At 41.1% G+C, this 27,672-nt stretch overlaps 1 protein-coding gene across 13 annotated transcripts in view; it reads left to right on the top strand.

The window, feature by feature from the left end:
* EYA1 (EYA transcriptional coactivator and phosphatase 1) overlaps positions 1–27,672 on the top strand; it is a 395,631-nt gene that overhangs the window by 307,535 nt on the left and 60,424 nt on the right. For all 13 annotated transcript variants that reach the window (XM_069621198.1, XM_069621199.1, XM_069621197.1 and 10 more), the window contains 4 exons: positions 10,604–10,662; positions 10,866–11,026; positions 15,297–15,411; positions 18,547–18,668. In XM_069621198.1, coding sequence (XP_069477299.1) covers positions 10,604–10,662; positions 10,866–11,026; positions 15,297–15,411; positions 18,547–18,668 — 457 coding nt within the window. The remainder of the gene's footprint in view (positions 1–10,603; positions 10,663–10,865; positions 11,027–15,296; positions 15,412–18,546; positions 18,669–27,672) is intronic.

Genomic DNA, 27,672 nt, shown 5'->3' with positions numbered 1-27,672 from the left:
CCTTATAGGGATATTGTAAAGCATTAACATACCCGTTAGACAGAGAGAGAAATGTGTGAAGATGTGAGAATATGAAAGCACCTGATTAAGTGCACACTAAGGGCCTCATTACACGGTAGGCGGAGAACCATGGCGCTATTAGCGGCATGGTTCATGCCGGTAAAATACCGGCACCGCCTTGGTGGAAAGGGGAATTACCGCCCCATTCCAAGGTTGGCGGGGCGGTAATTCCCCCTTCCACCATTGCCCTTCTCCATTCCCATTTTTGCCCCAGAGGGCATAATGGGAATGGGGAAGGCGCTAATTACGGCACCGCAAATTGCGGTACTGTAATTAGCTCCCTGGGTCCCTTTGCGGGTTGGTTTTTAACGCCTGCAAAAAGCAGGCATTAAATTCCCCAACCCGCAAAGGGACCTCAAAGTAAGGCGGTAAGAATTTACCGGTACCGGTAAAATACCGGTACCGGTAAACCCTTACCGCCTACCGTGTAATGAGGCCCTAAGTAATGAATGGCTTTCTTGTTCAGGGCATGCCAGGAAGTAACCTCATTCTTTAGCTGTAAGAGGTCTGTCCTTGTGGCTGCATCCCTTGCTCTTCACACTGGAGATTTGGATTCTAACCTGTAAGTGATTTCAATCTGGCACACACCCAAGTCACGCCCAGCATGTAGTGCGCAAATGAAACCCTTATTTATTTTTATCTATAAGTTCAATATTCTGAACAATATACCACTCATACACACCCTTCTGCTGAGACCCCCCGGTCACACTGAACCAGGAATCAGGCTAGTTTGCAAAGGTAAATATTTATTTATGTATTTAGAATTTAATCACAATATATTTTAATAGGTAAACAACAATCACCAATGGGGTGACAGAATACTGAATAATATCTTTAATACACTAGGAATCAAATAATGAGCACAAAAGCAAATGCAGCACAGAAAATAATACTTTTGAGTTGGTTTGGACAGATGGCACTATGGTTATAGGTTCCCCCTGCAACACTCCTCCACCTCCTAACAGTCAAATTAAATAGATGTGAGGAGAGAGCAGGTATTCAGGAATAGCACAAATCAAACAGAATATCACTCCCACCTTCCAGCTTCAAACACAAGAGAAAAAAACCAGAATTGACTTTTCAGCTGTCAGATGGCTTTGAAATTGTCTTTGGAATTGACTAATCAAAAGAAAACATTTGAAATCTCAAAGTCCAATTGGGAAGCAGTTTACAGCTATTTCACACATGTAAAACCTTTCAGAATTTCAATTTGTGGCAAACTTTTCCTTGTGCGATTTTTGCTATAACGGATGAACCACACTATTTCGCACTGCTAAGGATGTTAGGTACAAGTAGGAGTTGAAATTTTGCTTCTATCATAAAAACTGAGGGAGTTATAGAGGTTTTCGTGAGAGTCGTTTTTGCAAAATGGGCATGAGAATGGAAAACAGAAATGCACTTTTTGAAATGACAGATGGGTTTGATTATACTATATTATGACGATGAAAAAGCAAATGCCACAGATGGATCTTACAGTCACGTAATCAGCGTAACCCGCCTGTTGTGGATACTCTACTTCTTCCAGGGATTTACTTTTCTTAATCAAATCAATAAGAATTTAGGGTTTAATAACACAGTGAGAAAAGGGTTAGCGCAAAGATATTTCTAGCAATACTATGGTTCTGAATTAGAGATGGGATGGGTTTGAGATTTGGATCATCTAAGGCAGATATATTATGGGTCACTGCTCTTCCTATTAATACTCACAGAATAAGTTATTAAATTGGACCGTCAGTTCTGGTCATGGATTGCATCTGTCAAGGAAGGACATCACAACAGGCACGGGACTGGAGCAGCTAGGCCGGTCGCCGGTGTAAGTGATTTCAATCCAGCAGTTCACCTAAGTCAATGACTAGCGTGGGATGCACAACTGAAACCCTTAATTATTTATTTGTGTCTATAAGTTCTTTTATTCTGAACGATGTACCACTTATATCATGCCCCTCTCTTTGAACCCCTCCTCCCCGGTCACACTGTACCAGGAATCAGGCTGGTTTGCAAAGTTCAAATATTTATTCATGGATTTCACAATATATATCACACTACTTTTAATGGTTATGCAATAAGCACAAATGGGGTGATGTCACACTAAACAATCTCTTTAATCACAAGGAGTAAGATGGGAAAAACTAATGCAGCACAGAAATAATACTTTTGTGTGTGTTCAATCAAATGGCAATGCAATTGCTATTTCCCCCTGCACACTCTTCAATTCCCCCCAAAATACAATATAAAGAGATAGAACGAGAGAGAACAGGTTTCAGGAATGCAGAATTCAAGCAAATATATCAATCCGAATTTCTCCCCCAGCTAACACCAGAGAAAAACAGAATTGATTGGCAAACTTGTCAAAAATGGTTTTAAAGTTGGTTTTGAATGAATGGGTAAAACACTGAAAATGGTTTTAATTCACTGAAATTGTTGAAATACTTATGGGAGCCACTTTGTGTGGTTTCAGACAAACACTAGCAATGATATGAGAGTATGGAGCAAGTTAATTTTGAGGTCGGGTGCAATGAAAAGCTATCTTACACGTTATAGATTTTAGCCAAACGAAAAATGTGTGGTAAACTTTTCCGCGCGGTAAGCCCGATTGCGGAATAACTATAAGGAGTTGAGGTGCGGTTTTGGCTTCTTTAGAAAGCTTAGGATGTTAGCTTCAAGTAGACACTTAAATTAAAGTATGAAGAAGTTATGAACATTTTCGTGGAGGTCGTTTTTTCAGAAAGAAGCTAAATTGTAAAACAAGGATGCACTTTTAAAATACAAACAAGGTTTCTTTATGCTAGGGATGGACTATGAAGAACCAAACTACACGACAGTACAGCCACCAGATCAGGCCGCCTCCGATCAGGTTTTTGCCTGCTGAGACGCTTGCCTTTCTTCAGATAAAATATATCAGCGCAAAGATGATTTTAACAATATTATTACAGAAGGACTATAGGATAAGAGAGAGAGTTCAGGCCAGACAATAATGATTTCTAACAATACAGTCCTGGATATGAGATAGATTTGATTTGGATAGGGATGACTATGGACAGTACATAGGCTGGTGACAATCCTATACTATGGATACTCACTACCAATGTTTGAATGGAATCGTCAGGGATCTGGTCAAGGATTTTTCTGAGACAGACTGCTGGGCACACCGGACTGGACGGGTCAGCGATCAGCAAGGCCCTCTGGACACCGCACGGCAGGACTGGACAGCAAGGCGCTCTGGTCTGCACTGCACAGCATGACTGGACTGGATCTGCAATGGCTCTCTGGTCTGCACAGCACAGTATGGCACCAGACTGGGATTTAATCTGCCCTTCTGGTTATGAAGATAATTCTTTGGCAGGCAAGCAGTTACCGCACAGCCTGGCTGCTCTTTGGTTTCCCCTTTACGTTGAGGGATGGGTTCTGGAATTTAAGCCCAGCTGAAAGTGGTTCCTCTATGCAAGAAGCCTTTCTGCTTGCAAAGTTTTGGAATCTGGAACAAGGAGTATGGATGCATCTCCGTCAGAGTGCTTTGCCAATATCGGGATGGTGGGTGGATCAATGTCTTTTTTTTAGGTCCTAAGATGTCTCTATGTATGTGTTTGATAAAGTGGTGGGTATGCGGAATTATCCTAGGCACACCCCCTAGGTAGTCTATTGGCTAAAGTCTGCTCTCTCCCTTGATTGGAGGGGAAAACAGAGTATCATCATGATGATGCGGTTTATGGGAGAGGGAAAATCTCCCCTTTGCCTTTTGCACATGAAATCTCTTTTTGATATAATACATCTTTACATGTGTACACTCTTTATACCAATAACATACATAGATCACATATTTTGTGGAGCACACCCTCTTCCAATCCTCGTTGCGTTGGGATCTTAGGTCTGGATTTGACGAATTTTCACACTTTTGTCCGGGACACAACATCTGATTTGTCCACAATTTTGTACATATGTTTGCATGATATCTGGGCATAATCGTATGAGGTTTCATGCTTCTGAGATGAATACAATTGCTACTAAACCAGAATTTTCTCTGTGCCTTCTCAGAACATTGCACAGAGTTCTGGCTCCTTTTAAAATGTGCACAAAAAAATCACATTCACAATGCTGTTAGTTCTCTAATTTTTACAAATTCGCACAGTCCTTTATCAATCTTTTCCAAAGATATGCTTTCTCTCCATTGAGAATCAACAAAAATGTCTATCCCCGCCTCTGTCTTGTAGCTCAACAGAAATCCCACCTTCTTCCTCTGGCAGAGGCCACTGTTGACACTTACAATCTGCATATCCTTTCAAAGGTGTAAGTTCCTGGCCTTTGTGGGATGCAGGGGAGATGACTTTTGTTAGGGAAAAGCTGGGTAAAACTGGTTTGGTGACTCTGAGTTCCGTTAAATCCACTGTCAATTTATAACATTTTTCTTAATTTAAAATAAAACTTGGAAATTTTAATCAAGCAGCTAGAACTCTGATTCCAGTCTCTAAATCATGGCGATTAAATAGTTACAACCTATGTTCCTCTTAATGACAGGTCACTTAGATTTAAGACATTGGGGGTCATTCCGAGGTTGGAGGTAAGGGATTAACGGCGCCTGTAAGGGCACCGATGGCGGTAATCCCTTACCTCCGTATTCCGAGTTCCCTTTGCGGGTCCCTCTTTACCTCCTGCTTTTAGCAGGAGTAAATTACGGGACCCACAAAGTGACCTTGGAGTAAATTACGGCACCGTAATTTACGGTGTGGTAATTACCTCCTTCCCCATTCCCATTGAGCCCTATTGGGGCAGAAATGGGGATGGGGAAGGGCTATGGTCAATGGGGAATTACCGGTCCATCCAACCTTGGAATGGACCGGTAATTACTCCATTCACCATGCCGGTATTCCATGGAGTAAATAGCTCCATGGTTGCCAACCATGGAGCTATTTACTCCATGGTGTAGTCCTAACTCGGAATGAGGGCCATTAGATCTTAATGGTGCAAATTTGCAGTTTAAATGCATGCTTTTGAAACATTCACAAGCGGCTGCTGGTACTGCGCCCATATTTTGACAGATGTTCACAGGCAAGCACACATTTTTACTGTGGATATTTTGATGATAGATTCCACTTTTCCTGACATTTTGGGTTCATATTGATTCCTTAAATGAAGTGGCGGGTAACACCCAGCAAAGATATTGGGTGTTTTCTGATGTTTTGGACTGGCATTCTGTATTTTCAGCAACCAAGAAAAAGGGATTTAAGAGCTATTTCTGGGTTTCTTGCAATAAAGCACTGCCTTTCCTGCTGTGTTCCATTTTTACTCAGTAGTCAGCCCAGTGACAGGTTTCAGCAGTGAGGTCTCCTCCACCACTGACAACAGGCAAAGTAGATTTGGCAGCCATCTTTTCCAGTTTCAAAGCACAATTTTCATAGGTTTTGGCGCGCATGCGGTTTTCGCGGCCATTTTGCTGATTCTGGTGCCACCACCACACAGGGATGTCGCAGGGCAGAGCAGAGTGGGTTAAAACATCCCACACCGGATTTGCACCGGATCTGCCTTTCTTGTTTGTGGGTATTTCAATCAGATGGATAGCAAGTTCCTCAAGCAAGTCTTGTGGTAGCAAGTGCAGAGTTTCAGGATACTGGTTCAAAAGTCCTTCCCACACCACAGCACTTCACTGGGATGTGGGAACAAGTTTGAGAATTTAGGCTTTGCTGGAAGTCAGTAGTTCTTTACTGCTGGTAAGAGTCTTGGCATCTGGATCTGGAAGGATGTTAAAGCTGGATGTAGAATGCTGGATCAGAGTGCTTTGCCGAAATCAGGAAAGTGAGTGGATCAGTGAGTCCCTATGTGTTGTCCTTTCAAATGTCATCACAAAATGGGTGTATTGGTTGGCTTAACTAAGCTAGCCCCTGTGAGCTTGGATTGGATCAAAACCTCATTTCCGCCTTGCATCTGAGTGATTGGATCAAGGCCGGATGATGTCACATTTTATGGTTTGCTTTACAGTCCTTAGAGACCTCCCCTTAGCCACAGGTCTCAAAATCGGATTTCATCCAAAATACATATTTCTACATTGGTCACCTCCACACAAATCACACACAAAGATTCCATATTTCATGTAGTAGCTGTTCCTCAAAACCCCACAGCTGTGGGATCTTGTTTCACCTTTCTACAGAATTGTGTCCTTTTTGCCATGAACACATTTTCCAAACTTTCTGCAACTTTCCACAAATGTGTGTGTTTACCATAGGGATGTGTGTGTAAAGTTTCACAATTTTAGCATTAACACAGTTCACATAAAACCACATATACTGCCTTTCCTGTCCAGAATATGTTACACAGTTCTACCGCCTCTTAAAACGTACAGCCAAAAATTCGACCAACAGATCTGTCCTTTGTATATTTTTCACCACTTTGAATCACAAGTTATGAGCCTTTAAAAATTGTTCATTGTTCATGCTTAACAGCAAATGGTCCGCCCATGTGTCTCTCCTTGCAGTCTAGGAGCAGCCCCCTCCCTTGGGAGTTCCTTCCAGGAGCAGTTTATGACCCCTTTCACACTTCTGTTTCCTGGGCTGAAGGGTCTTCTATTGTTCATTCTCTTTCTGTAGATAAGAGTCTGGTCTAACCCACAATTATCATCTACCAGTGAGTTTATGCTGAGAGGATTCCCCCTCCCCTTGGAAGAAATCTGTTTTTCCACTTCCAAAGGGTTGCAGCTCAGCCAGGCTAATTTATTCTTAATTAAATATCCAGCAAACATCACATAAATACATTACTTTCTTAGCTTTAAATCTGTGGGATCAAAAACACAACTAAGATTTGTATTCCTTTTAGCAACAATCCTTTTATGTTTGCTAATCCGGCAGACTTTTAGTTTAAATACTTTGAAGTTTCATCAGGAGCTCATCTGACAGCTGTCATTCACAGGTAACCCAGGGTATTGAACACAGATTTTGACAGGGGCTGTCAGTTTACAGACAATCATTTTTTCTGAAGAAATGTTTTGCTCCTTACACTTTAGGACGTTGTATGTCCGCAATGCTTCATTTTAGCGCCAAGCAAGATTTTAAATGTTGAGAAGTGTTGTGTATAGACATTTTGGAGTTTTTAGCCACAAACCCAATGTAATTTATAGGCACATTTTGGAGTTTAATTTGCAAAGTGCTGCTTCTCTCCCTGCACTCTGTTTGCTGGTCATGGATCCCACTGGCACATTTTCTGCAGGGTGTGCCCTATTCCACCACAAATGCACCATGGGTGGCAGGTTGGGCATCCATCTTTTTGTGCATTTAAACATGCGTTTTTTGTAGGTTTTTGGTGCACACAAGAGTTTTGCCTCAATTGTTGCTGTTTCTTGCACCATAATTATCAGAGTGGTGCCGCATAGCACAGTGGAGTAGGTCAATACATCCCACAAACCTGACTCCAGCACTTAGTCCAAATATTGTGTATTGTTTGGGAAATTACTTTATCTATATTTGCCTACAATTGTAAAGTTTTGTAATGTAAATATAAAGACACCAAGAGCACAGCAGGCTGTCTGTCATTGTTCCAATAACATGCTTCCACCCGTCTTGTCATCACATCCTGTACTATGTACTCTGGCATCATCTGGGCGCCATACACCCACCTATTGTAGGTACAGCACCTCATATTTGAGAAGTTCTCTGCAAAGTGAAGCTAGGTCAGCGCCATAGTAAATACCAAACAAAGTGACCATAGTAGCCCACATCTGAGTAATGCGAGCCTTTCAGCTTTTCTTTGTGGCTTGTTTTGTTAGTAAGGCCACTAAGATAGCCCATTGGGCTAACAGGTCATCTCAGCACAGGCCATATGTTAAAATCGCAGCAAAGTTGGCACAGCCTTTTATATTTCCAAGGTTGGCGAAATGAGAACCTCTAGCAGGATAATATTCATACCAATGAAAGTATCTGGAGACAATTCATGTTATCTGTGTACTGTATACATCATCACTGTCATCATGTTATCATCACAATGTACGCCTAGTGTCAAGGGCAAATTCTCATGAATCTCATTGTATTGCAGTCAGTGACATGCTTATTTTTGCATTGAATTAATCCGCATGGGCCCTATCGCTTCTAAGATGATGGATCACCCATTATCTTTAATCTGTAATCAATGACCAATTTCTTGCAATCCATTTAAATCGGTGTCAGGCTGTTCACCCATTGGATGCCAACATAATTCTATTATTTAATACTGTTTCAGCACAATCCAGGGGTGTCTTTGTATAACTTTTCTAGTGGATCTTTCCTCTAATTTACTCCAAGGTCACTTTGTGGGTCCCGTAATTTACTCCTGCTAAAAGCAGGAGGTAAAGAGGGACCCGCAAAGGGAACTCGGAATACGGAGGTAAGGGATTACCGCCATTGGTGCCCTAACAGGCGCCGGTAATCCCTTACCTCCAACCTCGGAATGACCCCCAATGTCTTAAATCTAAGTGACCTGTCATTAAGAGGAACATAGGTTGTAACTATGATCCACTGATATTGCTCTGAACTCAATGAAGACGAACGAACATCTCTTTTTTCCATTTTTATTCTGTGCAATCAGAGCAGCATTCAGTTACATCAGAATCTGACATTCATTCACACTTATTCACACTGATGTCTAGATTTTGTAAACCATTTATCAAAAAATAAAAGCCTTCTAAATGTTCTGCTAGTGGTTACCGCGGTATAGCCTGAAAACAACAAATTGGATAATAACAAGGCTGAAAACACCAAATTTGTTCAATTGAATTTTTCAATATTTTTGCACATGTATTGGAAATATTATAGCTAGGGAGTTGGGTTAGGGAATACATTACATTAAGTTGGGGGGGTGCGCAGGGGTCTCACCGGGTTTACATTTTGAAAAAATGTGCAATTTTGAAATTCAATAAAAATATTTGGGTTGTTCTAACATTGTAGTCAACTGCATCAATGTGCTGTTCCTCACACTCATTTGGTAGGAAGCGGGCCGGGGAAGTGTGGGGGTCCCTGATCCACGGTAATGTAAAATCCATTCAGGTTTTAAGAATATGCGTAATTAATACTTACTCTATTGCCGAAAATATGCACTGGTGCGAAAGCAATTAGCATTAGGGCAAAATCATGTTATTTCAATGCATTTTTTCAGCAGGGAAATATTTGCCCCACTTCTAACATGAGTGTGAATTTTGAAAGAATATTGCGATTCACTGGGGCAATTGTTTGCCCTGCTGTCAATTGCACTTGCCCGGTGCAAAGTTTCAATGTATGGCCACTAAGGCGCCTCAGGTGGAATTATTCTCATAATATTTGACCAATGTAAAAACCCAACATGATTTGATTCTTTGGTAGGGTGACAAGCCCATGCCCTATCTGTGAAACATGCCTATTACTTATTCAGCACAAGGATGAGAACTGGTGGGCAGTTTTGTACTAAGCTGACTCTTGGTGCAAGGTCTATTACCCAGTCTAAAAAAATTAGAAAAGCAAATCCTGGAATGTTTTTGTTGACAATCCAATGACAAAATTGTTAACGGGAGGATAGCTCAGGGGCAACCTGCTCGACTTAGAAGCAAGATGACATGGAGCAACAGAAGTTCGATTCCCGAGTCCGTATTTAGAAACCCTGGGTTTTAATCACATTATAAATAACCAATCACAATGACAACATGGGTGATTATTTGGTGGTCAATATTACCGTGTGCTACAAAATGATTTAGGTCCGTTATCCGTGTAGTAGCAAAGCTGTAAAAAAAGGAGTTGTAGAGGGCCACCAATGTTTGTCTTGCCTATTTTTGTTTGCCATTTCAAGTGTCTGCGCCTGCTGCTTTCCTGAAGGAAGACAAAGTAAATAGAAGCCTTGAATAGGAGGCAAACCAGGACCAGATTTCTGCCTCTGCACTGCCGAGGAGCACGGCCCTCGGGCTATGTTGGTGTGTGGCTCGACAGCAATCAGAGGTCATAATTTCATTGGCGCTTTGCATCGAGTTTAATTTTTGTAGCATGTTACTTTTCCCCAGAAGTCTGGTTTCAGTTACGCGGCGCACGGGCTGGCTCGGCCCAGAGCAGCATGGGATTTTGAAGTACCTGAAAGGCTGCAGAGGCACTTATGGAACACACATGCTAATTGTTTTCGCCCACTTTCCATTTCAAACACAAAAAATGTGTTCTCGGAAAATTGCATATCACAGAAGCCTGTTGTGACGCTGCACGTTTGGTTTATACCACAAGTTTCATAGCTGAAAAAATGCAGAGGATTAAAGAGGCTCCCTGTGGGACGGGCCTCCCACTCAATAGTAAAAATAGTAAAAATCCAGTGCGTTTTTTGGGATAAACACTACAGAGAAATAAGGGAGAACTTTACATGTAATGAATGGCATTGCAGTGTATTTGCATGTATTAATCAATAGGATTTTACAATACAGTGGATCAACACGCCTAGCCAGAGACTACCTTTTGTGTTTTAATGTTGTACAAAGAAAGACTCATTATTGAAAAAAAAGTTGTTAAAGTCGATTTCCTCTTCTGAAATGTGTGAATGTGAAGTATTATAAATGAACATTAAATATTTGTATTTTCCTCAGGAATGCGACCAGGTTCATATAGATGATGTGTCATCAGACGACAATGGTCAGGATCTGAGGTAAGAAGACACGGGGAGACAGACACACGCAATCTTTTCATGCGAAAGAGGCTTGTTTGGAAAACGGTGCCTTCATGTTTAAACAGCTGCGACCTGATTTGCAAAAGCGTTCTTCAATCGGAAAATTCCATAAAAAAATGCTTTGTTAATCAGGTCCCTTGTGTTAATCTAGGCTGACTTTGCCTCTTCTCCAATTCCATTAGCACGTATAACTTTGGAACCGATGGCTTCCCTGCAGCAGCGACCAGCGCTAACCTGTGCTTGGCAACCGGTGTTCGCGGAGGAGTGGACTGGATGAGAAAACTGGCTTTCCGGTATCGACGAGTAAAAGAAATTTACAATACCTACAAAAATAATGTTGGCGGCAAGTATCGTAAATGTTTCTTATGTTTCTGAAAATTAAATAAGAAAGTTATGTCAAAAATAGTTCAAGGTTTGGGTTGTGTGACATGGCCGTAAGTATTTTTAATGTGAATAGCGACATATGAATCCATCACAATTAGGTAAATTAGATGGCAAATTTAGGAATGTACCCATAAGGTCAGGCGTTCTACATAGCTAGACATCAATGTTACTCTCAAATCCTTGTGTGCTGACAATTCTGTCATTGGAAGCTGGCAGAATAGGCAGGGTTTCTGCCTCATGATTTCACAATTTCCAGCACACAAAGCCGCCACAGCTGGAGAAAGGCAGGCATAGAGTGAGTGTCACAGAGGTGCTCTAATCTGATTTACTAACTGTATTTCTATTGTGGTGAAGCGAGACATTGTGTTGTATCATATTAGACCTCCAAACCAGTGGAGGGTGTAAGCACTACATCCCAAGGATATCTATGCATGTGAGGGTCGTATACTGCAACCGAGGGATGATGGAAAAACAGCACAATTACAACTAAGATGAGAAAGGGACCGGAAGTGGAGGCGGTCAGTAAAAAAGGTATGGTTAAATATGTCTCTTGAATGCATAGAGATCTCTAATAGAGGACAGACACGAGTAAGAGAGTGCCATAACGTAGCTGCTGCCATCGAGCACGAGTAGCTCAACACTGGAGAGAGGTAGAAAGGATGGGTCTTCATTGTGTTCAGCTTAAAGGCTCTTGCAGGGCACGAGGAGACATCCCATTTTAGTGGTAACTATGAAAAAGATGCAGAAAGAATTTCCACAGTCTATGGAGCAATACAGAGTTGGATGGAACTCAACGGAATGTGCCTGAATGGAGATAAAACCAAGCTCTTGATCTTTGACTCCTCCCAGGCGTGTGCTAAGCTTCAAGCCCAATATGTCGGTTTTGATATTGAGAAGCACTATATTAAAGCAGCTAACAAAGTAAAAATATTGGGGTTAATTCTTGAACCATCATTGAGTATGTTGACTCATCCCAACAGTGTTATTTATAGGCAAGACCCAATATCATTTTAGACTGCCCAGATTGTTGAAGCCTTATGTCTCTGAAACAAATTGCTCTACGCTAGTTCGTGCTATCATAATGCCCAGGATCGATTATTGCAGTGCTTCATTGATCGGGGGAAACAAGGGATGTTTCAAAAACTTCATATAATGCAAAATGATGCAGTTTGGTTAGTGAAGAATGTTACTAGGTACAAACCCATCACGGCACACACGAGAGAGCTACATTGGCTCCCTGTGAAAGCCAGAATTCGCTTCAAGGCCCTCACGATTGTCCACAAATGTCTCTATGGGCAAGGCCCCCAGTACATTAAAGAATGTATTACTCTACAAAGTCTCACCATAAATACTCTGTCTGCTGATACCATGAGACTGGTCTGCCCTCAGAGCAAGCAGGTCAAAGGGAATGGTTGTTCATTCCTGGTGCAAGCCACCCAGGTATGGAATAAACGTCCGGTTGCACTGCGTACCATAAAATACCCCTTGAAATTTAGGAAACAACTGAAAACAGCCTTGTTTGAATGAAAATATCCTGATCTTAGCTATGGCATCTTTTCTTGATTGCACCCTGATGCCTGTGGGCTCCAGCGTTATATAAATATATAAATATATAAATAAGTACAAAAAATAAACTATGAGTTGAGATGGACAGTAGGACATCAAGCTCAATGTGAAGCTCTCATTCCTTGGCTCCTCCTCATGTGTCTCCCCATGCCAACACTCCCCGTGGTGTGACTTTCAGTCTAAAGATGTACCCATGCTCATCTCCAATTTTTTAAAGCACCCCCTTTCCTTGTTTTCAACATTAATTTTAAACACTCCTTACTCTGTGAAACAATTATAACACCCCGATGGCTGACATTTGTTAACCTGCACAGGAGACCCAGACATCTCTATGTGCTGCCCTACTTTTCTTCTCTCAGAGAATTGTTTGACACAAGCCTCTTCTGAATTAAATGTGCACCTTTAAATGCATTATTACGTCACTGTTTTCATGTCAACTTGGACACATCGGATACTAGCTAGAATACAATGCGGCTTATGTGGTGCAGGCATTTACTGTGGAGCATACAGAGGATGGGGGGCTTTCGATTGCTATTGGCCCCTTCCCAGTGAGCTGTGACATGTCAGGGAAAGGGGCCATTAACAGTCTCCATTTCAAACCTGTGTCTACCCAACCCAGTAATAAAATATAGGACTTCAAAGAAATATGCACGCAAATAAAAACCATCCCTTTATTGGGATTTCACAGAGGCAACACTCAGTGTTTTACACTTCAAAAAGCGCCCTTTTCCCCGTTTTCAGGAACGAGGATGCTACCACACAACACCTTAAATGCCACCATTGGGGGACACTCTCTGTCCTCCTAATTTGCTCACTAACTCACCCGTCCCTGCAGTGCTTCAGGTAAGTTCCTCTTTGCCCGCATGCCACATAGTTACATACCCACCAATGCTATGGGGGGGGGGGGTCTTTGTCCACCAGTGTGCATTTGCAGGCCTATTTTGCACAAGGTGCATTCATGCCTGACTGATTCACCTTATACAAATTGTTGTAGGATACTTAGAGCACTGCTCTTGTGCTACAGTAGTCAACATTCTCTGCCCACCTCAGAAGTCCAGTTAAAGAAATGGGCTTCCCTGGCAAATGCCCATCAAGTTTAAAACCAGACAAAAGCTGGTGTCTACCTGGTGTCACCAGTATTAGGGTTACAATGGGTATGTTGTGCATCAACTGTACGTTGGGGTCCCCAATGAGCCTTGCTGCTCTGGGGTCTCTACCCTTCACCATTAAGTAATTCTCATTTGCTATTTGATAAAGAGGGCTACTTAAATTATTTTTCGTAGGGCGTCAGTGCAGCGTCATGGTGCCCTGCATTCCCATTCTGCCTGTGATGCCAAGCCTGATGGTACAAGTTGGTGCTTCACAGAAGCCTAGTAACATTTTCTGTAATGGGATCCCTTCAGTCTGCAGGTGTTCAAAACAATTGTTCTCAAGGTTGTTATGACCTGTTTGAAAATGGCTAATCAGCACAACTAAGAATGAGGGTTAGGGCCTAATTAACAGAATGTTTAGCACAGAGCAAAGTCACTTTGCACTGCACAAGTACACTTTGCACCGGGCTAAATGATTAAAAAAAGACCAAGCACTAAGTTGTAGTGCTTTTGTTGTGAATTAGGCCCATTTAGAGCATTGCAAAGAGTACATTGTAAAATGATTTTACTCTGAAAAAATAGACATTTCACCGCTTTGTGAATTAGGCCCGGTTCAACGTGTTTGTTGGCAGTGCAAAATCACTCTGCACCAGCTAAACCATCCATGAATTAGGCCCCTAGTCTATATATAGTTATTAGGTCATAACAGTGGCTCATTGAGCATGCATGCATTTCCCATTGCCCTTATAAATCTGCAACTTATGCTATACCTAATTCAAATGAAAACCATGAATACACGTTTGGTAAAATGTATGAATAAGTGGTTAGGATTTTGGATATGTTTTAACTGATGCCGCTGCTGCATCAGGTGATTCTATGCAGTAGACGTATTGCTGGAGGTTAGAGTTCCTTATGTGAAAAGTGATAGGGGGGAAAACATCCCTCTTTAATAAATGACTTAATATCATAATGATCCGTTTGCACATGAATAATATTTGCCCCAACTTTCTTTGTTTGGTTACACATTTTTGTGACTTAACTTTTGTCTGGTTCCATATGGCTGTCATGTTCATAATTCCAATGTATCATCATTGAATCCTTAACTATGTTTAATTGGAGCAAGACTTTGAAACCCTGCCTTTATTTGTTCAAACAATCCATGACTCAGTGTGTTCGTCACATTTCCAATTATGCATAGATCAAGCAAAGGCCTGCCTCCCCATTTGGATTGTAGAACAGGGGTCAGTGGCTTCCTGGATGTTCTGGACAACAGATTCCATCAGCCCTAGCCAGAATAGTCAGTGGTGACGGATTATAGAAGTCATAAGGGCTCACTGTCTATCCTAAACCCCTGCCATAAAAAGAAAAACATTTTCTTAAAATCCCACAAAGGATTCAAGCTTGTTAAACTCTTTTCTCCTAGTAGCTCAGCACTGTTTTCTGATATCCGTGAACCAGAGCAATATCTGAATACATACATTTGCAATTCTTGAATTGGTTTAATTGGGGGTGATATGATTACACTGCATAAAACACCTATTACACCTTGTTTTTTTTCTTCATTTTCCACAGGTCTCCTGGGTCCAGCAAAAAGAGAGGCCTGGCTGCAACTGAGAGCAGAGATAGAGGCCCTTACAGATTCATGGCTAACCCTAGCTTTGAAAGCACTCACACTCATTCATTCTAGGTAAATATTCAAGTTGATTTGAATGTTTCTGAGCATTCAGAAAGGTATGCTCAGGAGAGCTCAGTTGCACAGATATGCCTGTGTTTACCGTGGAACCCCAGACAAAGTGAAAACCTAGAAATTCACATAGGGAAATTTCACATTTTGCAAAAGCAAGCTGTCTGATGCAGGACTCAGCACCCTGCGTTGCATTCACCCCATCTATATCCCCTTAAGTATAGAACATTTTCTATATTTCTAAAGGGTTTGGGGTGGGTCCATAATCTAAATATATTAAACCTTTTAAAATCGTATTTGTAGTCTTGGGTGAAGGCAGATTTACTCAGGGCTGTGTACACATTGTTCATGTTAAGAAAAGGGTTAGACGTTGGAAAAAGACTGCTTCAAACAGTTCCTTAAAAAATGTTTATTAAAATGTGTAAAATATGTTTCAATACCCTGCGAGTAAGGTTGGACAGCCAGAGACAATGGGCCAAGTCATTTTCAACCCGGTCCACATTTGAAAGAAAAATCGTTAATAAAACAATGACCACACCCGAGAAAGTACTTGCCCTAACCCACCTGATCTTATATGAGGTAGAACAAATGTCAATAGATATATAAATATTTTTTTTATTATTTCTTTTTTTTGTCAAACTTGATCTCCCTCATGTTCTCGGCGAGAAAGCTCCTAATAATACACTGGAACTCGAAAAGACCTCCAGCACTGGCCAAATGGTCCAAAACACTATCCACAATGTGCAGACTAGAATGAGCAGCTTACCACAGATTGACGATCTCCAACCCCGCCAAAAGTCGACGCTATGGAAAAATGCTAGAGGCGTACATGTAACCGCCCCACACAGAAATCGCACCCGATCGATGCCCCCCAAGACCATTGCTTCACCACGGCTCCACTGAAACCCAAAAACCAGCGGCCACAAGCTCCGGAACAGTCGGGAGGAAGAGAGTTGGCTGTGGATCAATTCTTCGATGGGAACAAACAACTCAAAGCCCGGAAATAGAGGAAACAGACTCCACTACTATGGGGGGATAGAAGGATAGGGAGGGGAGGGCAGCAGAGGCGGGTGAAGCCACTATTCATGCCATGTCAATAAATATTTTGAGCAAACCAGACCACAATGGATGCCATCTACTACATGACCAGAACAATACAAATAATGTAATATATATGTTTTTACCTGCCCAGATCTCTTCTATAAATAGAAAAAAATCTGTTACTAAAGGGTAGAAAGAGGAATTACAGACCCCCCACGTGGCAGTAGGAATTGTGTTTTGTTGTTTAATAAACTACCTGGGCCCTTTGAAAGTATAAAACTAATACTTCTAACAGGCCTTTGACACTTAAAACATTTTCCACGTCCCTACAGGGACCTTTCCTCCTCTTTGCAACCCTAAATAATATTTTTAAAATGTGCAACCATTTTAAGAGGACCCACCCAGACCATTAGGAAGTCTTGCATGTGCATCATTAATTAAGGGGGGTATTAAATACTTTAAATAAATATTATTATGGTGCTGCATGGAAAGGCCAGGCCCTTGAAGGTCATTCGTTGTTTATTTTCCTAAACCCTCTTATACTGGCACTGCAGTTCATTGAGATGGGGAGGACTGGAAGTTCTGATTGAAACTTTTAGTGTCATTACGCAAAAAAGTTCAGAAATTCGTGGGTGCACGAACCACCCAAAATGTAGGTGATTCGAGTTTGACTCAAATGGGTTGCAACAGAAGCACAAGCAACCCCCTATTTCGGCTTTGCTGTGTTTCGTTGCAGCATTAAAGTTCTGAAAAGGCCATTCCCTTCATTATCACGCATCTCTTAACTTTTTTTTTTTTTTACTATCTTAAGATGTCAGTTCCGAGGCTGCAAAGATGCACCTTTGCTATGCATAGATGCAGATGCACAAAGGGACAGAACACAGCATGAGGATTCCAGGATTGAACCATATGTGCTTTCACTGCGGTGTCCCCCGAGTACCACAACTGATTGTACAATATGACGTTTTGCATTTGTGCCACATCCTTTTGTGAATCTGAGTTTCATGCAAGAAAAATTGCTCATTAGAAACTGGCATATTCAATTTGCATTTGTGCAATTCGTAACCATCAGCAAGTGTTTGTTGAACTTGGCTTTTGTCTATACTTGTAATGTAAATGAAATGGAAAAAAACAGAAGATGCAGTGGTATTTTTTGCGATAAAACTATACTGTTATATTGCACCACATCACCACAGTAGGAGTTTCACACTACTGATCCCTGTCAGTGGCTTACTATGCCCCCACCTGGCGAACCAGACATTAGATTGCTCAGCAGGAGAGCAAGACGGAAGTGAGATAGAGGGAAAGCGGGACAGGAGGTTTAAGATGCATGGAGGTAAATGTTTTGCCTTAGTGTGAATGCATGTTACTCCAGTATTTAGGGGCTATCTTCTAGAGACATGCTACACAGAAAAGCATGTGCTTGGTTAATATAAATGTTGGGATTCCAAGGCAGCTTTTGAAAGAAATGCAGATAGCGACCATGCAGTACTGGGGGTGTGTGCGAAGGGGCGCAAGACAGTGCTCAGGCAATCCTGGCGGAAATGTGGGCTGAAAAAATACCCACAGTGTCTAATGTACTTCCATGGCTAGGTTTCCAAATAGTAATTCTGCGACTGCCATGCCAACTCCACTGGCCTAGTGCAAGATTAAGGCATCTGAAAAGGTGAATGTTGTTGGTGAAAAAAAGCAAGGACAGAAGACAATTAAACACATGCGAATTCCTGACCCTTAGCTGTAAAGCTGAGCAATGTCTGTGTGTTTCTGTTGCTTTTCGGTTGATTTGTGAGGTGATTCCCTAAAGTAGGGGGCAAATGTTTGGAGAATTTTTGAAACTGTGTGCAGGATCTCCCTTCCATCTTGCTTATGACCAGTGATATCGATATCTGATAGTGAAACTACAGGAACCAACTCTGAGAGTTTCTAATGATAACCATGTTCTTTATGTACACTAGTATTTGATTGTTCACTACCTAGAGGCAGAGGATCCTCCTCCAGGCCTAGGTGTGTTTACAAAGTGTCCTGAACAATGTAATTCCTAAGTTCAATTGTGTAAAATGGTCAGGTGATATGTAATTCTTATTTTTTCATTCACAGGACAAATTGTGTGAACATACTAGTCACAACAACACAACTAATTCCAGCACTGGCTAAAGTGTTGCTATATGGATTAGGAATTGTTTTCCCAATTGAAAATATTTATAGTGCAACAAAAATAGGTGAGTCACTCAGACTTTTGGTTTGACAAGTTACCGCCTGTGAACAAAGAATGTTATCACATTATTGATTTTTTAAATATAGTTTGGCTATTTTATTTGCCAGGTATCTCTGTGTTAAAATGCATCAACGCACCGAATTTCACGCTACATTAAAAAGTCTTCATTTCACATGTTAGTGACTTAAGTACCATTTTGCCAGACTTCTAGAAGACATGGCAAACTCTGCAGATATTTTCCAACAGGCATCATCGTTGCAGGTTTCTGCCTGCACGAGACAGCTTGGTGTGTGTCTACGAAGCCATTGAGTTATGTATGAAAAGAAGCAAAGTGCAAATGCACTTCAAAGAGGTCACTTGTTTAGTTCCCGCTTAATGTGTTCTTAAAATTAAATATCCATGAAAGAAATGTTTTTAAAGTTCTCAGTTGTTTGGGTTTTTTCCTTCAAGCATACACATCGATACCAGACATACACATATAACATCTAGGGCATAAAAGGCCCCTTTAAAGTTTAATAACAGAACACATGCCACGGATTTCATGCACATCAACATAAGCATTCCTTTTAGCAGATGAGATCACACTCACCTGGTGAAAGACAGCATATACTTTCTTAAAGGTTAAGTAACGATTCTCGTTTAAACACAGCTTTGAAGTCATATGCCTATCTTAACAGACATGGTGCACCAGTGCAAGTGCAATTCTGCATGATATTAGCAATAGGGCCAACATTGCAATAATTAAACAAAATGTATTCTGTCAGCGAATTTGAGCATTAAGGCAATATTGCCCCTATTGCTAAATACTGTTCCATATTAGCAGTAGGGCAAGCATTGGCCTCGTGCAAAAATGCATTCAAGCAATTATTGGTCTAATACTAATGCCATGCAAAAGTCACACTGCAACGGTGCAAAGTTTCAGCAATGAGATCCCAGGAGTACCAGTTGAAAACATCTTAATGCATACCAATTTGGAACTGAATGACCGGAAAATCTGTCATTAAGGATGGGAGAGCAACACTTAAAAATGTTCTCAAAAATTTCATAGAATCAGACCCCTGCCCACAGTGGACAGCTACATATAAACAGCCCCCAAAATCAGATTAAAATAATTATAATGATGTGTTATTTATACGGCGCTTTCACCAAAGCACTTAACATAGAACATATGTACATGCAATATCACCCAACCGAAGTTATTACTCATTTATCAACCTTGGTAGGATGAAAGGCTGAGTTGGCCTTCCTGGGATTTGAACCTCTGACCTGCAGATCACACACGGATCGCAGCAGCGGGTACTCAACCCGCAGTATAGAATATGCTATCATATATGTAAACAAATATAAATATATCTCTTAGGATCTCTGTGCAAATCATCCTTAGCATGAGGCCTGTCTAAGATCCTGCATGGAGAAAGGAAACATGATATCCATGCAGCCCTTCTATCCTAATGGAGTGACTGATGCTGTGGCCATTCAATGCGCACATGCAAATACTTTGGCTGTCCAAATCAGTGAATATGATTCAATATTACAATCATGCGAACGTTAGGATGAGTAGCGTGAAAAATGAAACAAGCTCCACGTCTAGTGTGAGTTATGGCCTTAATGATTCCAACATGCAACTCTTTTACCACAGCCGTTTGAGTCAAATATAATGATCTGTTGTTGTCATTCTTATGCTCCCTAAATGCTCTTTGCTCTTATTGAAAACAGGCTGGAATGCTCAATGTGCTGTCCTCTTTCCCTTTCTCATGGGGGTATTTCCAAAGAATACAATAGGCGTGCATCAGTTGGGCCATTGTGGATTGATAACCTTCTGTAGGGAAATCAGTTATACAGTTATTTTAGGTTTTGATCATGTGTTTTGCTCAGTGAGACAAGTGTACCATTCTTGTTATGACTAAAATATATACTGGAAGTGATCCTTACAAAAGACAGTTTACAATTGTAGTGAACGCAGATAATTTAAATGGTTTATCTATCCATTTTTATCAAAAACACAGCCCCCACACACCCTCAAGATATCTGTGTGTTTTCTCTGGTTGGCCAGCTGTCAGCAATAGCTGGGGTTTCTTTCGAAAAAACCATGAACCCGACTATGTGACTCTCATCTATATAGGAAGATCGAGGGTGAGAGACAGAGACGGAGAGAAAGATAGTGAACACTAGATTGGTCTGTGATACACACTCAGTGCTAGAATGTATATAAAGGACTAAGGATGCCAGTGGAAGCTCCGGCACATACTTATGATGCAAGCATGCACACAGGAACCCACACAACTTTGCATGTATCTCTATGGGCCTCATTACGAGTATGGAGGTAGCCATGGTGCTACCATGGCTACCCACATACCGCATACCAGGTCTGGGTTCCCTGAATGGGGACTTACCGGGTCATTCCAACCTTGGAGGACCCGGTATTTCCCCATTCAGGGAACCCATCCCCATTCCCATTCGAGCCCCCATAGGGCTCAATGGGAATGGCGAGGGAGCTAACAACGGGCCTGTTAATAATGGGACCGTTATTAGCTCCCTGGTCACTTAGCGGCTCCCGCTAAGGGCGGCTGGTATTACCAGCCGCCCTTAGCAGGATCCACTAAGGGACCTCGTAATGCGGCGGTAAGGGGTTAACGACACTGGCACCCCTTACCGCCGACCTCTTAATGAGGCCCTATGACCTTAGGCTCTGTGGCCTCATAAGAACCCTGAGCAGAGCTCATGAAGCACACCCACATTGGGGCAAGAAAGGGCACCAAGCACAGGAACACAAAGTGGTGCAAGAGAGGGAGACAGGCAAGGTAACACACAGCCGGTTAGGTGGAAAAAGCACTGAGAGCAGGTGGAAGGGAGGAAGGAGATAAAACAATCTCACACAGGAACCCATAGCAGAGCTCCCAGAGCTGGCAGGAGAGGGAGCCAAGAAAGAGAACACGTAGCAGTGCAAATTTGTGCTGGAGAAGGGACCGAGCATGCAAAAACAGAGGGGTACAGTTAAAACAAGTCCAAGATGCATTACATGGTTTCACTAGAACCCGGAATCGAGATCCTGTGATAAATAAATAGCTTATTCAAGGTCAGAACAGAAAAGTGCATGGTATATCATGGGCACTGGTGAATCAGAAAACACCCAAAGAGAAGCCCTTCAAGATCAAACATTTAATTATTTGGCTGAGTGTTTAAAATAATCTAATTTTTAAAACGACATATACCCCTCTCTCCATGCTGCAGTAACTGCTCTAAAGAGACAGCTTGGCTTTCATGCATTTACAGCCACAGTCTCTTTTAGGCATTTGCAAGAAGAAAGATCAAACGTAGAGAAAACATATTGAAACCTTTTATTCCAAAATACAGTGCTCAATCCACAACAATGTAACAAAGGCAGAAAGAGATACCTTTTTTGCAAATGGAACATCTGACATAGACAACCTCAGATCACCTTTGTCTGTTAGGGTAATACTTTGCTCTCAGATTAATTCATACAAATCCTAAAAAGCCCATTTCATTCCCCCAAACGTATCCTTCAAAATAGGCACCTACAGAACATGTCCTGTTATCTATTTAACCCATGTCCAAGTTTCTCTGATTGCTCCGGTGCATCAAACTATTTATAGAGTAAAAAAAACGAAAAACATAACCAATCTAAAAATACAATACAATGTAAAACTAAAAAAAGTACATTTTCTTATAACATGTTATTGTTCCCAGTAGAATTGGTTTGCAAAGATATAGCGAAGGCACTTTAGTGCTTGAGCATTACCTCACCAGGCTGACTATCTTCACCCTGCGTTCCCTCCCTACTGCACTACTTTATAATCTCAGAACATTTTGCCACTCATTGCCACGCCCATCCATGGTTAGTGCTCTATTGCTACTAGGTTAAATGTGTGCTTTATGAATACCCCCTGTGATCCTCTGTGCACGTGCTCGATCGTTAGGCAACATGCCTGAGGATTGTATGTCTGTTCTCCCTTGTCTTCACCCCTTAATTGCACTGTTAAAACTGCAGAATTGTCGGTAGGCCTATTTGCTGTCTCCCAAACTGTTAAATGTATTTTTACTCACTTACTCTGCCCGTGCAGACTATTTTCATCTCAGAATTTCAAGGGCTCTGCGCGACTGTTTTTTCCCCATATCCCACCCTCCATGAGCGCTTTGAAACACTTGCCTGTGTATAGGTGCTATATAAATAATCAACAATACCATACCAATTCCATATATACATACATGCATTACCTATATATATTCATACATACTTTAAAACATGCACACATAGATACAACAATAGCTTTTACAGCTACAGAGCAAAAGAGTCGCTGTATCCAAAGAGATGAGGGGCATTATTGTGAGATTAGCTAAATTCTGAGCATGTTGGTGCAGTAACGTGGTGGTAAAACCATTAACACCACTTTAACAACACAATTTTATAAACATTTTTTACAAAACCAGGATGCTGGCAATATGGCCATAAATGCCATTAAAACCGTTACTTACAAAGGTATAAGCAATAGAAAGCACCCACCCCATTGGTAGTGATTTCAATGGTAAGGCCAATGATGACGTGTACTTATCCCATATATCGTCAATGCACAATATTTCTTGAGTGGAAAGTTCGAATCACCTCCATTTGATATATTATTTCAAATGAAGATTTTGACAACTTGCCAGTTGCATTGGCTCTTTGTGCAAGAGCTTGTTCTTTCTCATGTCACACTTTAAACATCCGACTTCGTCCTCAAAGTCCAAGGTCTCTTTTCATAATAATACAATCGCAAATGTAGAAGTTTAGTTAATCAACACTAAAGTCAATGGATTAGCGACCCTGTCTCAACCCATTTGTAGTTATAACATAACAGAGAAAGAATATGTTTATTCAAATTATTCCTCTATCTTAGTTCCCTACAAATAACTCGCTGTCCCTGCAGAATATCTCTTTTCTCCCTCACTTAGATGTTCCTCGCACTGGTGGTGCGCTGGTGCATCGCCTGTCAACTTTAGGGGATAAAAGAGAAATCTCGCCCTGTCCTCTCTCACTGCCTTTACTGACCTACTAAAAATAGGTACACACTAATACTGGAAGTCAATCTGACTGTTAATTTATTATTATTGCTTCCATTTAGTGTGACTTATCAACAAAGAGCAATACCATATGAATAATGATCTTATTCAATATGTGTCTCACTATTAATTCGTATTGCTAAGAGCTAAAAGATACACAATAAAAATGACTATGTAGTTGTACAGGCCCATTTTTGTTCTATTTGGGTCTTGGGGTCAACCCTCTGAGTGAGGGTTAAAAGAGATATTCTGTAGGGACAGCAAGTTATTTGTAGGGAACTAAGAATGAGGAATAATTTGAATAAGCATATTCTGTCTCTGATATGTAGAAGTTTGTAATATCTATTTTTACATTTATAAATAGCTCATTCAGTTCATATTAACCCTACAGATTGTAGTGCCCAATAGTTGAATATATTGATAAAAAGAGAGGTGTAGAGTTTGTGTTTCCTCACTCTAAGAGGAAATACCTAATTCGCCTCCTGTAGTGTCATAGAATTTTGGTGTAAATGTCAATGAAAACTTTGCAATGACAACAAAACATACTGAATCAATTGTGTATGAGTTCTTCATTTAATACTTCAAGAATATTGTATGAATTCTCACAATTTCTGGCCTATCTGCACCTAACATTTTACCTTTCAACTATCGATCTGACATTGGGGATTGTGAAATACAGACATTTACAAATTAGACATGCACACATGTCTTCAAGGTGTCAAAGTGCCGGACAGTGTTTACATAGCCGTTGTTGTGTAATGATTTTCATAAACGTGCTTCCTTAGCAATACCACTGTCTTAATACTTTCCACACATCAGTATTTGTATTTCCTTTAAAATAACTAAACATCGTGCTGTATTTAAACAAATGTACTCTGCATAGGTATCGTTGTAAATGTCACATAACGTTGTCACTATCCTTGAGATTGGGAAATGTTGCAGAGCCAGAGTTAAACAGATAGTGCTATGTGACCTTTATCAATGCCATGTGTTTCTAACAGGGGTGTACCCTGAGTAATAAATATTTCACATGTTACGTACAAAATTGTAAGCTAAGTGGTAGCAAAAGTAGCAATTTATTAACATCAACTTTTGCAGGAATTGTAATTAATCTATTACACACTTCGATTTTTTGATTATTTGTCAGTGATTGAACTTTTATGACAAAGATAACCTTGATTTGGTTCTTGAACCAATCCAGGTACATTAGTTCGGGTTCCAACCAGTGAAAGTCTTGTCTTGGATAGTCCAAGAACGTGTGAGCAGAGGCATTTTCCATTGTCTCAACTGTTTATCACATGCATTTGTATTTATTTGTTGTTTTGCGGTAAGACACATTTGCAAAACAGAAATGTACTGTCACCAGGGCAGTCGTGAATCACGTAAGAGGGCAGCTAGTAAGCAAGTGACAGAGTATGATGGAGGGTACACTGTTCGGAGATCAGGGGCAGGACAAGACATCTGACAGACAGTGCTTTGAAGAAACTGTGCATTGACAGACTAGTTTTTACAGTGGAGCTTTGCACTAGGTAAACAGGAAGGAAGGGTAATGTGAGAGTAAGTAGAGGGTGCTCCATCAGGGTCGAGGAGGTGGAGTTTTAGTGTAAATTACAAAGTGTGAATGGTAGGGTAGTTTTGTCATGTGGAGGCAGGGAGTTTTAGTGGTGTGGAGCAATGAGGACAAAGGAAGCATAGGGTGATTGCAGAGGGTACTGAGATGGTGCAGAAGAGAATAGCAGACAATCGTTTTGGTGAGATAGTATGGAGACAAGTCTTGCAACGCTTTGAAGATGAGGAAATTAAATTTGAAGAGGGCCTGGTTTTATATTGATAGCCACCTGACATGATCGTTGTGTTTGGAGGTGGAAGAGGAGTGTGAGAAACTATAGAAGGCTTGGATGGTGAAGTTGAGTATTTTGTTGAGGGATAAGAAGGAGTAGATTTGTAGGTGCAGGAGGACACCGGCACTGCAGTCAAGTTAACTTAGAACCATTTTGAGAATCAGGGTTTTGGTAGAATTGAAATTGAGGTGGGGCAGATTTTCCTGATATTAAGGAGGTTAATCTGCAGCAGGGAGGGGACGTGGTGACAGTGGAGTTTACTGCCAACAATATGCAGAGGTTACTCACCTTTGAAATGGGTAAAGGAAGTCATTTTGCATAGAGAAATGGTTTGAATGTCAGTGTCCTGGTGAGATATATGATGAGCAAATCACATTACAGTATTTATCTAACAAAACCTGACTTCTGATCAAAATGCAATATTTCAGAATTAGATGGACAAGCCTGGGAACCAACTAGACTTGACTCGTTTATAATCCTCACCCAAATATCTGCAAGGTAAACAACCCTGAGGTTGTAAAATTGTGGGAACTGCAGGCATGAGATATCGTCTAGGAGTAAGAAAGTGAGTGTAGGAGAAAAAGAGAGAGCAGCTCCCATGGCATGTCACACATGTATCTATGACAACTGTTCAGCTCTGTGCAGTTAACAGAGTTCACTCGTTTAAACGAGTCATGTTCTCATGGCATCTTGCACAGACAATTAGCTGAAGGCTCAGTGTGTCATGGGAGTTAGCATTCAGCTATACAAGATACAGGATGCTATGCTCTTCATGCTTGCTTGCTTTGTTTGTCAACTGTCTCTGCAATCCGTGTGTTCACAGTTAACTTGTTTATCCTGATATAGGCTGTGACATTTGTAGTTTGTCTTCTTGATGTTGTCTGTGGTTTATGTGCTTGCTTGTTGCAATATTTCAAAACTACCATTGTATGTCGCTAGCCTAAGTGTTCCAATTGGCTTTATATCAAGGTGTTGTACTGGGTCGTAAATAAGAGTGGCTCAGTGGGGTAACCGAGTCCTGTGGTGTAACATCCATAGGGAAGAGATACAAGGAACTGTCCTGTGGTGTAACATCTAAAGGGTGTGTTACCCTAACCCTCTTTCCAGTGTTCCTAATTCCCCATACCTATCCACAACCTCACCCTAATACTCTTCCCCCTATTGGCTGCCTTGTGGTGACCTGTTATTTATAGTTCAGGAACCTGGGAGAAAACACAGGGTATACTGCAGCAATGTTACCTTTATTAGGCGTATTCCATATTACAATACTGCCTGAAGAAAGGAACCATGTGGTCTTCAAACCATGTAGAGAAAAATATGGAGCTAGCATAATAAAAGTATACTTGCTGCCAGATTCTTTTTTTTTTACAACAACCTGCAGTGTTTTTTGGCTATCATGATAGTCCTACCTCCCTTTTCATAGTTTCAAGCAGATGACAGCTAGCTATTACTTTCCACTACTAAAAAAATATGATATGAAGTCAATTCTACAGTAACATCAGTCAGTTTCATTATTAGTTCAATACTATCTTCCACAAACCTACCTCCAACGTACAGGTGGATAGTTAACAGAGAACATTTATCGATGCTGGGGTATCCCAAATGGACCAGGGTCATCTTCCTGTGTCATTCTTTTTGCGGGCTACCTCTGTGCGTGTTAACTCTTCAGCTCTTCTCACCCCGAGGCCATGTTTCCCTGCTTAATTTCGCTTTTCTTTCCATGTCTGCCCGAGTTGACCTCCATGGCTCCACTTTCTTGTTTTATGTGGAGCATTAATGTAGCACACAACAAGAATGACAGAGTAAGATAACCCTCAAACATTATTTTCTGTACATAGAACAGTTTGGGGTCGAATTGAGGCCATGCGACAGAAGCCAGCATACCACCAGAAAGGTTGTTGGGGACCTAATTGAAACACTACTAGACAACACTTTTGGCAGTTATATCTACATATTTATAATCTGAGAACTTTGAGTGGCGGTTTAAAATGCTGACTTACTGTTTAATGTGTTAGGTACATCTTATGAGGTTTTCCTTATGGTTGGTGTACACTATGGCCCCCATTATGAGTATGTTGAAAACAGTAAAAGGATGTGGCATTTTAAATA

This window comes from Ambystoma mexicanum, chromosome 5q (genome assembly GCF_040938575.1).
Source record: "Ambystoma mexicanum isolate Mex_15411 chromosome 5q, UKY_AmexF1_1, whole genome shotgun sequence".
Lineage (NCBI taxonomy): Eukaryota > Metazoa > Chordata > Amphibia > Caudata > Ambystomatidae > Ambystoma > Ambystoma mexicanum.
Note: the sequence above shows the minus strand (reverse complement) of the source record. Positions and strands in the feature narration are given on the sequence as shown.